The sequence below is a fragment of the Dendroctonus ponderosae genome, unplaced genomic scaffold, assembly GCF_020466585.1.
Source record: "Dendroctonus ponderosae isolate FM_Combo_2020 unplaced genomic scaffold, Dpon_F_20191213v2 Dpon_F_20191213_10, whole genome shotgun sequence".
In the NCBI taxonomy this organism is placed as follows: domain Eukaryota; kingdom Metazoa; phylum Arthropoda; class Insecta; order Coleoptera; family Curculionidae; genus Dendroctonus; species Dendroctonus ponderosae.
The window spans coordinates 5938431-5953038 of NW_026017111.1; the positions used below are offsets into that span (position 1 = coordinate 5938431).

Here is a 14608-nt window from a genome sequence, read left to right on the forward strand (position 1 = left end):
TTCCCAGGATATTCCCGCAATGTTCTGTATATTTTTTGAACATTCTGGGATATTTATAGAATATCAAATGCTATCTGAGCTGTGCTTTAAAGTTGAACTTTTGCTGACTCTTAAGCGCATTCAGGATGCTAATTCTTGTGGGTTTCAGAGCGCCTGGCTGAGCGCAGCGGACAGAACCAGTCGATGGGCGAGTCGCCCTCATTGGCCCAGATCCAGAACAAGCAGAACCGCGATCAGCAGTACCTGGCGGTACGAGTGGGTCGCGGTCCCCAGCCTCTTGACGTGGACGACACGTACAAAGCCGAGTCCTCCGACTACATCGAAGACATTTGCCCATACGCCACCTTTCAGCTCTCCAAGCCGGCCTACAGCGAAAGCTCCTACAGCGGCAACGTCTACAGCGGACCGTACCATTCGGTACGCGGGTCTTTTGTTTATCATGACGTAAAACCACCACCTAGTGATAAGTTTAAGTTAGGACATGTAAGTGAGTTTTCGTTGTGTTTTGCATGGTTGGTCGAGAGAGATTCGTGCGCTCACACTCCGCCCACTTGCACATGGAGGGTGTTCGGAACGAGGACAGCAACACGAGTATATGTAGATTAGCAATAGTGGTTGTCTTCAGTTCCGCACAGCCTGTAAAGACCCGAAGTTGCATCATTGCGCCTTGTTGTTGCAGAATAAGGAGCCAGAGTACACAAAGGTGCGGAGAAAAGGAGGCAGGCTGCGCGACCCCCACTCGGAAAGTCAAGGTAATGGGGAACAGGCGGGGCTTGAGGCATACATTTGAAGACTTCCAGTGGTTTATTGCCCCTTAAATTGACTCCTTGGCAAATATCTGGCACATCCAAATTTCAGAGTCTGATAATCTGGGCAGCACCGACTCAGAGGTGAAGAAGATTCTAACGCTCCACCTGCCTATTTCAGAGTACGACACGTTGGGCTCGGACTCGGATGGGGATGGGCGGGCGGCCAGCCAGGAGTTGGTGTCCTTCGGGCATCGCATGCGAGGTACTTAACATTTCACTAGCCACTTTCTGGGACACGCTGTGTATGAATCAGAAAAGACATGCTTCCAGGTGGGGCGGAGGGATCGTCTACGTCGTCCGAGTCGCCGCCCTCGGGGAGCGTAGGACGCAAGCCCTACAACACGCGAAAGGGCAAGGGAAAGGGCAGCGCTAAGGGGTTGAGGCATGTGCGTTCTTCCAGCGGATATTCCAGCCACAACGACGAAACTACCTTTAGTATATCACATGCGCCTAGTTTCAATGAGCGAATTCATCCCCCTACTAGGTGAGATTTACAGTTCTTTGAGGGATATTTTGGTTTCAATGGGAGTCCGAGACCGCACTTGGTTTTGCAAAGAAGGCAAGACCAAGTCCTCTATTAATGTCTTATAGAGAGTATAGAATAGAGGACTTGTTCTTCTAGATTTTCCGACGTCAGCTTGCGAGATTTCTCGGACGCCGAATACGAGAAGAGCCACAAAGCGCGCGGCTCGTCGAAGCTCACCAGAGAGGCTTTCCAGATTAATGTGTGAAATATAGCCACTGATACCCATAGACTTACACCCTCAAATTTTCATTTTTATTTGTGAAATTTAGAAGCAAGAATCCAATCTGCAACGGTTTCAATAGCAGCAAACCCTTAAAGTTGCCAAAAAAAACGACATTAACTGGCGTGCCAAATCTGGCGAATTCCTTTAGGAGGATGTAACTCGAAGCCTTTAGGATTGAACGCCATGAAGCGATTTGTTGAATATAAATTGAGTTTTCATAGTTTTATATAATATGTATAGAGAATATCGGTGATTTTTGTACCATATAGATAATGCATAAGGTAACTAACTATAGGGCTGGTATAAAAGTATCACTTTGAGGGCTGAAAGTGGGGAAAAACTGCATGACCTTTTTGATGACCCTTTCGTCCTCACTATGGCCCTTGATTACAAGGTAGCATCTTTCACGTCTAAATGTGTCAAACAAAATCACTTTATATATAGATAATCAAGTCACTTTACAATTCATCACCCACTCTACGTCGGTACTCTCTCTCACTCTCCCTATCAAATCGAAATGACTGGTCTGTAGATTTCTAAGAGTTATTATCTTTTTATTACTGTAACTAAAGAAACTGTTAATTGTAAGAAATTAAAGAACATGTTAGTACATGATGGTTTTATTGCTCCAGGTATGTAATCAAAACTCTCTAAAAAAATTAATAAACGGCTCGAAAATCGGACTTTTGCCACACCTTAATTGCACGTAAATTTTCTTGCTTTTTCTGGGCAAAATTTGGCGTCGTGAATGTGACCGACAGTTTCCATAAGATCACATTCTGAGCACCTTTTTTGCAAACTAGCATAGACTGTGATCAACTTAATGCTTTTCATATGGATGCAGTCACAGTCTAAACGCAACCCAATCAAACCCAACGCCAGAATGTGACTTTTGCGAAGATGGTTTGTAGGCAAAGTCACAGTGTAAACGCCTCGAAACTGGCACTTTTGGGACAACTTAACTTCATTTAAATTTTCAAAATTTGGCGTCGTGAATGTGACCGTCAGTTTTCAAAGGATCACATTCTGAGCACCTTTATTTGCAAACTAGCATAGACTGTGATCAACTTAATGTTTTTCATATGGATGCAGTCACAGTCTAAACGCAATGCAATCAAACCCAACACCAGAATGTGACTTTTGCGAGGTTGGTTTGTAGGCAAAGTCACAGTATAAACGCATCCAAAATCGCCATTCTGGGACAACTTAGAAGTAAATGCTGTTGCTTCTTCTGGTCAAAATGTGGCGTTGTGAATGTGACCGTCAGTTTTCATAAGATCACATTCTGAACACCTTTTTTCGAAAACTCGCATAGACCGTGATCAACTTAATGCTTTTCTTATGCATGCAGTCACATTCTAAACGCAACCCAATTAAACCCAACTGCAGAATATGACTTTTTCGAGGTTGGTTTGTAGGCAAAGTCACAGTATAAACGCCTCGAAAATCGCACTTTTAGGACAACTTAATTGCATCTAAATTTTGTAGCTTTTTTGGGCAAAATTTGGCGTTGTGAATGTGACCGTCAGTTTTTTAAAGATCACATTCTGAGCACCTTTATTCGCAAACTAGCATAGACTGTGATCAATTTAATGTTTTTCATATGAATGCAGTCACAGTCTAAACGCAATGCAATCAAACCCAACGCCAGAATGTGACTTTTGCGAGGTTGGTTTGTAGGCAAAGTCACAGTGTAAACGCCTCGAAAATCGCACTTTTGGGACACTTTCAGCATAACGTGCAATGTCACGCAAATGAAAAGCACTACGACCGTCTACACTTTGGTTGAGAGCTGATATTTCCTTGGACGGTTAGTAAACCGCATGTTTGACTAATAAACATTTTGAAACTTGCAGTAGCTTGAAGGACAAACGAAATCAAACACCAATACTTTTTAAAATTATGTATTTATTAAAATAAAACGTGAAAATGCTGTGAAATTTATCCGGCATATTCCGCATCTGAATTACCCTTACTGGGTGAAATCAAAGGGCTCAAAATCCGTTCGGATCCGGGCCACCAACTCTTCCTCTGCACTTCTATCGATCAGACAATCCCGGTATTCCACTCTATCGGGCATATCCAGCACAGGCCCGGAAGCCAACACTTCCCGCCCGAAACTCAAGGGGAAATTCATGGAGCCCTGGATTTTCGTGTAGAGCGTTTGCCCGTCGGGCAGCTCTACAGTAAAGTAGGGCGTTTTGGGCGGAACCACTTGATCCAAACGACTGTGCGACTCGAGTTCTTCCAGCCGGCATCCTTGGGCCTCCGACTCATCCTAAAAGAATAAAAATAATGTTCAAACTTTGTAGCATTAACGGGCAAAAACGATAAACTCACCAGGAATATGTCCTTTAGTTCGCGCGTAGCCTGTTGAGGAATGGGAACAGCCTGGAGCTGCATGTGTGAGGTTTTGTAGTTTCTCTCGAAAAAGACCGGCACTGTGTCCTTTCGATGGTAAAACTTGCGAATGGCCTCCTTGAATTGGGCCATTTCTTGTCTGATTTCCTCCGAACACGCCAAGGTGTTCTGGAAATGCTCCATTGGACAGATGAGAAAGTGTTCAGGCACCATTCCACCTGCGAAACAGCTGCTTGTTAATCCCACCAGGAATCCCGGAAGAGCAATATACCTTTGGCTAAAGTCAGATAGCAGCTTTCGCCTACAGTGATAACCAAGTGCTTCTCCACCGAAGGGCTTGCCAGGCAAAACCAGCACTTAGCTTGGTCGAATTCCACTCGTTGCCTCTTCGGCCTTTGCTTCCTCTTCTCATCTTCCATAGAGGCGTTCATGTCGTAGAAGTACTGACTGGGAATGTCGCCTTTCCTTTTCTTGGTTTTGAATACTAGAAAGGTGCGAATTTCAAAATTAAACTAAGCAGAAGTAGTCACTTACCTTTGCTTTCCAGCTCGTCTATCGCAAAGGGACACTCAGTCTCATCGGTGGTCTTCTGGAGCAGCTCGGCAATCTTCATTTTATTCAGTGGCGTAACACTCAAGGCGTAGATCCACTTGTCTTTGCTTGGATTCCCCACTCGGGCCAGCCCTATAACGAGCGATATTTAGCTCGCACTTTTTCCATTTGGAGTTTTAATTAGCCACCCACCTATAAACCTGGTGACCGTTTCAAAGGTGGTGTCGTGATCTCCTAGATTGGGGCACCGGAAGGGCGCCCTTTCGTAGAACACGCCCTCGAGCCCGCTGACCACATAGCGTGGCTTCAGTTTCATAATGAGATAGCTGATGTGCTCACTCTGCGCGGCTTCAGCGACATTGACCTTAAACAAACCCGGACAATGTTGAAAAAACTAATTGGGGTTTATCAACCAACTTTGCCTCTATCAACGATCCCTGCGGGCCACTGCGAGGTGAGCAGAACATCAACGCCCCTAAACGAGGGGCTGCCCTTTAGGGCAACGTCGCACAAGTCAGACACATCGCTCTCGTCGTAGTTCCACTTATTTTTGTCCCCCGAACAAACCAGCCCGCTAAGATAGGCCACTTTCAGGCCTTTGCTGTCGTTGTAAATGCCCCTTTTGCCTGCAAGAAACACCGGTGAAACTTTCCTTGATGGAAACTCCTGCTGTTTCATACCGAGATAGTAGACATTGGGGCACAACTCAAAATCGGCCTCTTCTTTGGGAAACTCGGCAAGCTGGTCTTGATTGGTGGGGCCCAAGATGTAAGTCGGAATAGGAACTAAGACAAACACATTAGGAGGAGCAGTGCGAAAACGCTGTATATTTAACCCTTTTTGTCCCCCAGCCTATAGGGACCAAACTCCTTGTTGTTGACCCCAAAAAAATTCCCCACGCACAGCAACAGATCAAAAGGGCCAGACTTGCTGTTGATTGTTTCCACCCTCTTGAATAGAGTGTTGAATCTGCCCTCCACGTCTCCGCAGAATAATCTACAAAATATACACTTGAGCGTGAAGTGACTAATTCAAAATCACTTATATTAAGAGCCTGGTCAATGTTCAAGATTGAGATAGTTTTTCAAGTTTCAAATTCAAGTACCTAATGCATGCAAACAGTGGGATTTTTCCTCAGTATACAGGGTGATTCAAAATTGGCGTCATTCCTTTTAAGGGGTGATAGAGGCTCTCTTGAAGAGTACGAGAAAAATATCGAAAATTTTGTTTTCGAAAATTTCTAGAAGATATTAACAGTTGAATATCGAATTTCAACTTTGTTATTAAGCATTATTTTGAAATGGTTCCATGCTTAATTGGTAGCATATTTGAATACTTAAACATTCAAAAAGAAAAATTACGATTTTTGCTTCAATTTACGAAAATTTTTGATATCAAAAAAGTTATCTAACTAACTAAGTTAACCATTCAAATGTTTGGTGTTGTAGGGTTTATTTATAAACACCCATATTCGAGGTTATGAGAACAGGTTGACATTTCGTCAACAAATCTTGTTGAATTTACCGTTTATCCTTGTCTATCTTATTGTCAGTCTGTATAATTCCATGGTTACCGGAGTTTTAAATAATTACGAAGCAACAGGTATTTGCGCAATGTTAATTAGGCTGATTACCTTCAAAAACCTTGCTGCCGTATTTCTGATATAGTTTTTTGCAAATTTCTCAGTTTTTAATAACAATTAATTTATTTTATTATTTTTTCTGTACTCCCATAACAGCGCCAGACAACACCTCCAGAGGAATGACGCCAATTTTGAATCACCCTGTATACCAAGTTCAAACAAGTGGAAAACCTGGAAAATTGTTCAGATTCCGCAAAGATAACGCCACTATTTGTTTGTGGACATTTTTGTGAATGCACTGGCGCCATCAACGCTACTATTAATATCGTGTGCGCGCCCGTTAAGTTCCGGTGTCTTTAACGGGAAAACCATCAGGAAATACTAACGTAGTGTCCCCGTCCGAAGGCACAGACTACTCACTACCCCAAGGAGAACCACTTGCAGACCTACACAGTGAGTTTTACTTACATTTTTACTTTTTCCCCCATGATCCAACTTTAAACTGTTCTGCCAACCACATCAAAGCCCAACTCAATAAAACATCAAATAAGGGCAGATAATTTTGATTCAGTCCTCAAAACTAACCCCTGTAAAGGAAAATGACCGTCAGAGGCCCCAAAAAGACTGCAATTTTTTGAGGTTATAGGTTAGTTTATAGGTCTCTTTACTGACAGCGACAATTCTAACAAGTTGCTTAGGGCGTTGCCAACATGCGCCGTTTTTACTCTCGAGCTGACTGGACAAACATCCAAATAATCTCGTTATGTAGTATCTCTGTCAGCAAATTCACAAAAAAGCAGGATAGAACATAGGGCTGTTGAATTTACCAAAATTTTTTAAAGCTATATCTGCTTTCTAAATTTGTTTAATTTTTTTAATTAAAGCAATTTTCTTAAAAAAATATTGCGTTTTAAACCCAAAGCTGTGTCCATGTCCAATACTGACTCAAGTGAGAATCTACGATTAACCATGAAAGCGGCAACAGTGCATGTGCACGTAAAAAAACAACTCCGACTGCGTTCTTGAATTTAATTTCTTTGCAGTGTTAAACAGTTTTTTTAACTGACATAATCCATTTTAATCCGTTGGAAGTTTTCTAAGGTACATACTATTAAATCCCTGACTAACTCCATTTAAAATAGCGTCCAAAAGACAAAGACTGTGTTCCAGATTGTCAAAATGTTCCAACTCTTTCGTCAGTCGCTGCGGGCCCCTAAAACTCTAGTAGTTCCCTGTAGTGGCTTATTTTACCACCTACAACCTAAACAATCATCATACCTGCACAAACTCGCAGTTTACGTTTAATTATGATAATTCCAGCTCTTCCTTCAAGCAGCGCATTACCTTAAACCCATAAATTCGATAAAAATGTTTTTCACCATAAGCGGTCCGTTTGGGGGCCGGGTTGTATCATTAAAAATGTGCCTGAAGCCAAATGGCCTAATTCTAACGCAATTTTATGTTTATTAAATGAAAAAAATCTTTATATACAGGGTGATAATTATATAGATATTGCAGGACTAAGTGGTGCTCAAAGTGGATAGCTTAATCTTTCTATACCTAAAGAGTGGCTAATCGGAAACGATCATTGTTCATTAAGGGGATAAAAGGGTGAAACCAGACCTAACTTAGCTATGGAAAAAGATTCTTGGCTAGATTTTTTAACCATAATGTGAGAGTTTAGAGACTTGCTGAATAAAGCTGGCTTCTCGATCTGTTTCTTCAGAAAATCGTCTCGTTTTTTCTTCACGAAGCAAACCAGAAATCGTTTTCCTCTCGGAAAGGAAACAGTACTGAATTTTCTAGCTCCACCCCCTTGAATCTTGGGATCATTCCTGCCTTAAACACCCTGTATTAAATAAGCCTTAGGTTATATAATTTTTCATATGTGAACCTCTAAAGCCGCCATTCTTTTCTAAAACTAAATCAACCAGTGGCAGCCCACTATTATTCCCTTTATAAATCACATTCTCAGCATATGAGCGTACAAAAAGCGACAAAACAGTGAAAAACTGGAATTACGGCAGTGGAACAAATGCACAGTGTACGACTAAAATTATGAACTACTCTAATGGATACACTAAACACTAAGGGCTTTCAGGGTGATCGTAACAAACTTTTTTTGTCTGGGCGGCTTGGTGGAAACATTGGTATGCGCCCATCACCCTCTGCCCAATTGTTTCTAAATATACTGCTTAACCTTATCAACATATACAAGAGCATAAAATAATTTTTCTATTTAAAAAAGTTTAGCGGTTACTTGTTACGAAACATATGGCCTAACTCCAACCTCCTCCCTATTGCCTTTCGGCCGATATTCGACGTTTCGCCGAAACGGCGATGCTCCTCAGGCTGCGCGACCTCTCAAACAACGAGGGGTCGGTATAGATGGGCTCGCTGGGGTCCTCAAACGGACCCCCAGGGGCAGCGCCCGGCGAATCAAAGTGATCGGACACTTTGGGGATGATGGGAAAGTTGGTCGCCCTTGCAACGCTGAAGTTGGAGAACGGCTTTTGAATCATTGTGCCGAAAGCTGAAACACCTATGGGAAATTTTACACGATGTCACTGGAGCAAATGGAAGGCTTGCCTTGAGAAAGCCCCGCGCTGCTCCTGGTGGTCGGATAGGATGGGGCCGATGAGAAATTTGAGGAGGAGATCCGGTCCGCTATCATGTTTTTCCTCATCACCAGCCAGTACTTCCTATAGGCCAAACCGGCTAGCAAAGAGGCGGTGAGGAGGATGGCAACTAGAGCGAAAACAGCCCCAATAAGCCCGTGGTATTCTCCTGGGCGCAAGCAAACCACATCTGGCGCAGGCTCGGCGATCCGCGCCTGGGGCATCTCCTCCCGTGAGTCGAAGACCTACAGCAGTTAAACCAGCATGTAATTCAAAGTACAACCGCTCTCGATTCTCACCTCAATCATCTCCCGCACAAACTCCGGTTCTTCTTCTGGACTCTTATCGGCGCTGGTTACTTTAATGCCTCCTTCCAGGGCGTTTTTCGGTTCCACCTCGGTCTTCAGCAGCACAATGGTGGACTCTTTGGGCGGAGTTTTGAGCTGCTGCGGTTTAGCAGCTGCTGTTGCTTGATTCGCTTTGAGAGGCTGAGGCGTGGGCAGTTGATCTGAAGTGGAGTTCTCCACCTGGGTGGCGTTGAGGGAGCGCCTACGCCGCCCAAATGAGGGCTCAGACCTAAAATATTTTTTTAATTTAAATGTAACCTGAACGTCCTTGATTATCCATTATGTTTCAAGCGCCGTCTATCTATTGTTATCGTCTTGCTCTGAGATTCGCTTGGGAGAGACTGTGCTTACCGTCCGGTTCCTGTTTGGCAGTAGGCAGGTTGGCATCCATCCCTACAGGTCCGGACCGTGGCTTCAAACACCAGAAAATTGGACTCGGGAATTTTGAAGGCATTGAAACGAGCTTCCAAACTATCGCCGCTTCTTCCTTTGTCCAGCTCGGGGAACACGAAACTATCCACTGGACATCTGGAAAAGATTCACAAGTTAAGACAGTTTTTACCTTTGAATGGTGGACTTACCCAAACCGATCAATCAGCTGCACTGAGCGCCCCGAGTAAGGATCTCTAGCTACGACATTGGTTGCGAAAATATCCGTCACATAGTTGTACCCATCTTGGGCCTCCAATCGGAAAGTTAGAGGATCGCCTACAGCGATGGTAGTTGTGGGCCTGCCCTGGTAGAGGATCATCAGTCTCACTTTGGAGCTGAGCGAGTTTTCAGCTGGAAGGTACTCGATGGGGATCGGACTGCCAGACCTGACAGCAAATCTACCCTGTTCTACCCTTAAGGACTTTAGCTAAGTTAATAATTTACCCTGCCCCGATGAAGCCGGAAGACACCACTGCCTCCCCAGGTCCCCTAAACAGGCACGTCAAGTTGAATCGCTTGTCTTTGCCAGTTTGCACAAAGTCGCTAAATTGCACCACTACAATGTTGGTCATGGTATCCCCATAGCGCTGAGTGCCGCACTCCGGATATCCCTGCGCGCCACTGATTCTCAGCACGTTCGAAGTCCCGCCGTTGCCTCTGAAGAAACATCGATCGTAAAATCCGTAGCTGTAGATGCGCCCGTAGAAGCCTTCGGGCGTCCTCAACGTGAACTCCATGCCATCCTCATTGCAAACTTGACTCACTAAAAGGAAGTGTTGGTTGATGGATTTTACGGGGGTTTGGGCGGGGCTTACCGTCCAGGCAGTCATCATCACCGCCATTCCGTCCAATGGCTCGCTCGTAGAAGTCGTAGTTGCCATTGCTGTCAAAATATTGGGCGTTGCCCATTTCCAGCTCAGCGCTATCTCTGTCGCTCAGTTCGCAGTTTTCTCTGCTGCTCTCGTACCCTCCTGCGGCTGCACTTTCTCTGAAAAGCCAATGAGTATTAGGACAGTCTGTACATTCCAGACTTTGATGGGGGGCAAACAAACAGCTTTTCAGAGAAAAACGAGCTATTTCAACAGATGGATAAACTAAGAAAATGATTAAAAGCTAAGTAATATATGGAACAAGCGCGGATGCAAAAGAACCTCACAACCAGCTTCGATGTCGCAACTTGAACTGTGAAGGTTTTCGGTGCAAACCGTCCCTACCCAACAGCTTGGCGTCATCTAACCTTGCGGTTTCCCTGGTAACGCGCCATTACCCTTACTAAAAATGCGGTTGCAGACCAACTGCACGTCGTTTTTAATTAGTTTCTATTGCTGTTAGTGTCGCTTAAAAGCGCAGGCAAAGCCAAATCACAATTTAAATTTTGCAGCATAACTCCTGAGAAGAAACGCCTTAAGGATTGAAAGGAGAATGGGTGGAACAATCGATAAAATCTTACTTGTAATTAAAGGCCCTACATAGGAACGCCCTCTCTTCCACGCACTCCTGCTGGCACCTGCTCAAGGAGGGCGCAAAAACGGTGCGGCGCACAAACTCCTTCCGCGCCCTCTGCCTGGTGCCCATCTGCTTGAAGCTGTCACCTTCTTCGCACCTAAAACCGGCTGCATTAAAAACCCCATTTTAGTTACTCTCTAATAATTTACCGCGTATTGAAGGGGCGGACTGGGGTGACGCTGTTAAAACTGTCGTAAATGGGGCCATCGGGCCCCGGCGAATACGGCCTGCGATTGGGAGCGTAGGGCCTGTCCTCAAACCCCGGCCGCTCCGGCCTTTCGTAGGGCGGTCGACTATCCACTGGGCGGCCTGAAACCAGTCGCCAATAACATAATGATAAGCCTTATTCTATCAACATAATTGAGTTACTAGCCCATCGGCAAACAGCTTACCCAAAGGGCGCCTGTCGGGCCGCGAGAACCACCTGCTGTCTCCATCTCTGTCGTCGCCGTAGTAGTCGTATCTGTTGGTGTCGTAGCGGGTTCCACCCCCGCCTGCACCAAACCGGTTTCCAGAGTAGCGGTCATTGAAGCGGTTCCCGTGCCTTCAAACCGAATATTCTAGACAATTGAATGTATTCAAATAAACAGGTCAAACTTACCGGGTTCCAGAGCCTCCATAGCGCGACGTAAACCTGTCGTCGCCCTCAAACCGGCTGTTATAACCGCCAGAGGGGGAGTACCGACTTCTATCGCCACCACTGTATCGATCTCGCTCGTTATAACCGTAACGGTCCCGATCGGCCACCCCTGGAGGGTATCTGTCAATAGCGTAAAACCGATCTCTATCCCCCATGCGGTCGCCATAGAGACTATCGTGTCTGTAGTCGTATCTATCCCCGTATCTGCTGCCATATCTGGAATTAGTCAAGCTTAGTAGAACAGTCAAGAACACGCCAGCTGAGACAACTTGAGTCAGCTTAGCCAAGCTAAAAAAACGCCTACCTTTCCCCTTCCGGGTATCGGCTGCCGCCCCCATAGCTAGGCCTAGGTCGAGGATACAATGGGCCGCCACTGGAAGGCGGGTAGGCTGGGTATCTGTCCCTGTCCTCCTGAGGGTATCGGGAGGCTGGCGGGTACCGTCCTGGCTCTGGCGGGTACCGTCCTGGCTCTGCCGGGTACCGATCGGGCCTAGTTGGGTACCTAAATAAAGCAATTCGTGGCAACTTCCTCTCTTTACTTGGTGTTCAAGCGCACCTCTCCTCATCTGGATACCTGTCGCTGTACGCGGGCCTTCGAGCTGGCAGCCGGTCATCGTAGTCGGCGCCACCGCCGCCGCCGCCGCCACTGGGCGGCGGGTATCTGCTGCCAGACGTCACTGGATACCGCCCTCCACTGGCTGGGTACCTCCCTCCGCCGCCTCCTCCTCCTCCTCCAGAGTGGCCACCTGCTGGGTAACTTTCCCCCGGTCTGCCCCCTGAGCTCTCGCCTTCACCCCCCACTATTTCAACAAGAATTACTGCGATTGCCCTCACTACCTCATTGCGGGTTACTCACACATCAGATTCTCGTAGTAATCGTAATCGGCGTCGTAAATAATCCGCATTCCATCCCTCTGGTTGTACCTGGTGAGTCTACAGGTGCGATAGCGTTCGCTGTACTCAGCTGAGCGGCACTGGAAGCTGGGCTGTCGTAGACACTCGTCCAAGCACTCGCTGAGCGATCGGCCGGATATTTCCGAGTGATGTTCCCCTATGCAATCACATTGTCAATATAACAATAATCCTTTTGTATTCATTTGCATTGATCATCCTAAACTCACCCCCTAATCGACTGTTCCTGTAGCGTTGAAAGGCCGTATCCAGCTTCTTCCCAGCGAACAAATGCGAAGTCACCGAATTATCTGGATACTCTGATCCGCGAGCTGGCAAAATGAACTTTTTAAGAAAGATTTGGCACCCCCTAACACTCACTTACGGCTATCCAGGCAGACAAAGTCGAAGAAATGATGGGTTGGGCTGCTGGCCACGCCCAGATCGTCCTTTTGCGAAATCGAGTCCTCTTCGGACAGAGTGCACTGTTTGGTCATTTCATCATACTCTATTGACCTAAGCATAGAAAAGAACTGTTGTCATTCCCATCAAGGACTTTCATTGGTTGATTACCTGCACAAATACTTCTCAGCCCTCACACACATGGCCTGGCAGTCCTCCAAGGTGAGGTTAGTGAACAAATCCACCTCAAACGGTCCTCCTAGTCGCTTGTTTTCCTCCTTGATGAACACGGCCAGTCCGTCGCAGCGGCGCTCCGCTGAAATCGACGATTTTATGCAAAGTTTCACTAGGTCGACAAATTGTTACCGTTCAGGCAGGTGTTTTCCAGATAGTCGCTCTCCGGATCGTCCTCCACCAGTTCTGGATGCGTCCTACGAGTGAATCGGCTCAAAGTGCAAGTCCTCATGCCCATATCGAAGGTGGCCGAGCGGCACACAAAACTGAACTCATTCAGGCACTTGTCTTCGCATTCGCTCCTATTGTTTGCGTTCATCTCTTTAATGTCGGTTGCTGGCAGTTTGAGCCTCTTCCTCGGGTGCCTCTCGAAGATGTAGCGCCGGTTCGGGCACTCGCGATCAGGCCGATTGGCTGCAACACAAATACTTTGAGCCTCAGCCAATCTTGATTGTATTACTTACAAGTGATGCACACTTCGGTAAAGTGAATGCTGTTGGGGGCCAATATCAAAGTGCCCAGGCCTTCCGGCCTGGACTGTTCCCCAGTTAAGTAGCAAGTGCTCTCTTCATATTGAGTGTCCCCGGTATATGTAGCTATTCGGCTGCCCGGTTGGAAGTCAAAGGAGGCACATTGGCTGCAAGCAAGACCAATAGGCAACATTGGGGGCGGGGCCTGTGAAATGCGCCAACCTACCGAACGATGTTGTTTGAGGAACGGTCACGCATGCACAGGTCCTGGCACTTTTCCAGCACCATGAAGGGCGGGGCACTGTCTTTGACCACGTCATCGTCCAGCCCCTGCAGCTGGATGTTGGGCAGCCTCTCGTAGAGGATTTTGCCATTCATTGAGCCCGATCCACAAGAAGTTTGTGCTGGAAAATTGCAGGAATGGAAACTTCGACTGGACAAAGGTGCGAATTGCTACTGACCTTTGGTCATCATTTTCAATACCGTAAGGACAGTGATCGCTTGCACCATGCTGGGAACGTAGGGGTAACTTTTCATTTTGAATTTCCTGGACTATTAGCAAGGACTATCTGGACATACTTCTTGATCTGGAAATGGACATTGGTTCAATGTGAAATAGTTGGAATTTTCGTTTGCTAGATATAGAAAAAAGTGCCCACGTGGTCAAAATCTTCAAAAAAAATGTTTTCTCAAAAATGGCTGTTTCTCTACAAGATTCAAAAATTCGTAACTTCTAATCTGGAACAGGCAGCAACGTGAAGGTTTCATACTCTACATATACAGGGTTATTCACGCCATACGGCACGGAAGTTTGCGACTAAACCGTTTGATTTTTATAAAGTATTATTTTATGAATTGTCCGACGCCTACCGAGCGCACATGTCAAAAATATTTTTGTAATGTACAGGGTGTCCCAAAGGCTCTAAAGGTATCAAAGTTGCGTTTTTTTTAATGGAATGTCCTGTATATTATTGCATTTTTGGATTCGCTGAACAAAATAAGTGTCTGTTTTAAT

At 45.8% G+C, this 14608-nt stretch overlaps 4 protein-coding genes across 5 annotated transcripts in view; 2 read left to right on the plus strand and 2 right to left on the minus strand.

Annotated features, from left to right (window-relative positions):
* The window catches only part of LOC109543567 (Down syndrome cell adhesion molecule-like protein Dscam2), a 92407-nt gene extending 90239 nt beyond the window's left edge, over window positions 1-2168 (plus strand). Inside the window, exons 31-36 of the mRNA XM_019913350.2 lie at window positions 149-483; window positions 680-752; window positions 859-1011; window positions 1080-1293; window positions 1432-1534; window positions 1605-2168. Coding sequence (XP_019768909.2) covers window positions 149-483; window positions 680-752; window positions 859-1011; window positions 1080-1293; window positions 1432-1534; window positions 1605-1637 — 911 coding nt within the window. The 3' untranslated portion in view covers window positions 1638-2168. The remainder of the gene's footprint in view (window positions 1-148; window positions 484-679; window positions 753-858; window positions 1012-1079; window positions 1294-1431; window positions 1535-1604) is intronic.
* Window positions 2169-3448: 1280 nt separating this feature from the next.
* LOC109543591 (CWF19-like protein 1) lies at window positions 3449-6745 on the minus strand. Its single transcript, XM_019913384.2, has 9 exons — window positions 6522-6745; window positions 5307-5467; window positions 5152-5256; window positions 4889-5097; window positions 4664-4835; window positions 4454-4603; window positions 4191-4403; window positions 3899-4137; window positions 3449-3836 (listed from the first exon to the last, which is right to left on the minus strand). Exons 1-9 carry the CDS (start codon window positions 6539-6541, stop codon window positions 3531-3533), a joined length of 1575 nt encoding a protein of 524 aa, XP_019768943.2. The 5' UTR covers window positions 6542-6745; the 3' UTR covers window positions 3449-3530.
* LOC109543592 (farnesyl pyrophosphate synthase) overlaps window positions 6334-14608 on the plus strand; it is a 23042-nt gene continuing 14767 nt past the window's right edge. Inside the window, exon 1 of the mRNA XM_048661833.1 lies at window positions 6334-6506. The gene's annotated coding sequence lies outside the window, so the exon portion shown is untranslated. The remainder of the gene's footprint in view (window positions 6507-14608) is intronic.
* Window positions 7076-14608, minus strand: part of LOC109543590 — a 12950-nt gene continuing 5417 nt past the window's right edge. For both annotated transcript variants that reach the window (XM_048661831.1, XM_048661832.1), the window contains exons 2-22: window positions 14055-14180; window positions 13820-13997; window positions 13588-13760; window positions 13256-13537; window positions 13061-13205; window positions 12873-13003; window positions 12718-12819; window positions 12453-12647; window positions 12153-12396; window positions 11901-12098; window positions 11558-11812; window positions 11349-11500; window positions 11106-11265; window positions 10901-11053; window positions 10266-10438; window positions 9895-10213; window positions 9600-9836; window positions 9370-9546; window positions 8971-9247; window positions 8643-8916; window positions 7076-8595 (exon numbers count right to left, since the gene is read on the minus strand). In XM_048661831.1, coding sequence (XP_048517788.1) covers window positions 8351-8595; window positions 8643-8916; window positions 8971-9247; window positions 9370-9546; window positions 9600-9836; window positions 9895-10213; window positions 10266-10438; window positions 10901-11053; window positions 11106-11265; window positions 11349-11500; window positions 11558-11812; window positions 11901-12098; window positions 12153-12396; window positions 12453-12647; window positions 12718-12819; window positions 12873-13003; window positions 13061-13205; window positions 13256-13537; window positions 13588-13760; window positions 13820-13997; window positions 14055-14130 — 4146 coding nt within the window. In that variant the 5' untranslated portion in view covers window positions 14131-14180 and the 3' untranslated portion in view covers window positions 7076-8350. The remainder of the gene's footprint in view (window positions 8596-8642; window positions 8917-8970; window positions 9248-9369; window positions 9547-9599; window positions 9837-9894; window positions 10214-10265; window positions 10439-10900; window positions 11054-11105; window positions 11266-11348; window positions 11501-11557; window positions 11813-11900; window positions 12099-12152; window positions 12397-12452; window positions 12648-12717; window positions 12820-12872; window positions 13004-13060; window positions 13206-13255; window positions 13538-13587; window positions 13761-13819; window positions 13998-14054; window positions 14181-14608) is intronic.

Excerpts from the sequence above, each read along its gene's own strand:
- LOC109543591 (XM_019913384.2), bottom strand. The coding sequence starts at position 6,541 with ATGGGGGAAAAAGTAAAAAT. Across the intron at positions 4,404-4,453 it reads AGACGAGCTGGAAAGCAAAG|TATTCAAAACCAAGAAAAGG; the intron begins GTAAGTGACTAC and ends GCACCTTTCTAG. Across the intron at positions 3,837-3,898 it reads AACTAAAGGACATATTCCTG|GATGAGTCGGAGGCCCAAGG; the intron begins GTGAGTTTATCG and ends TTATTCTTTTAG.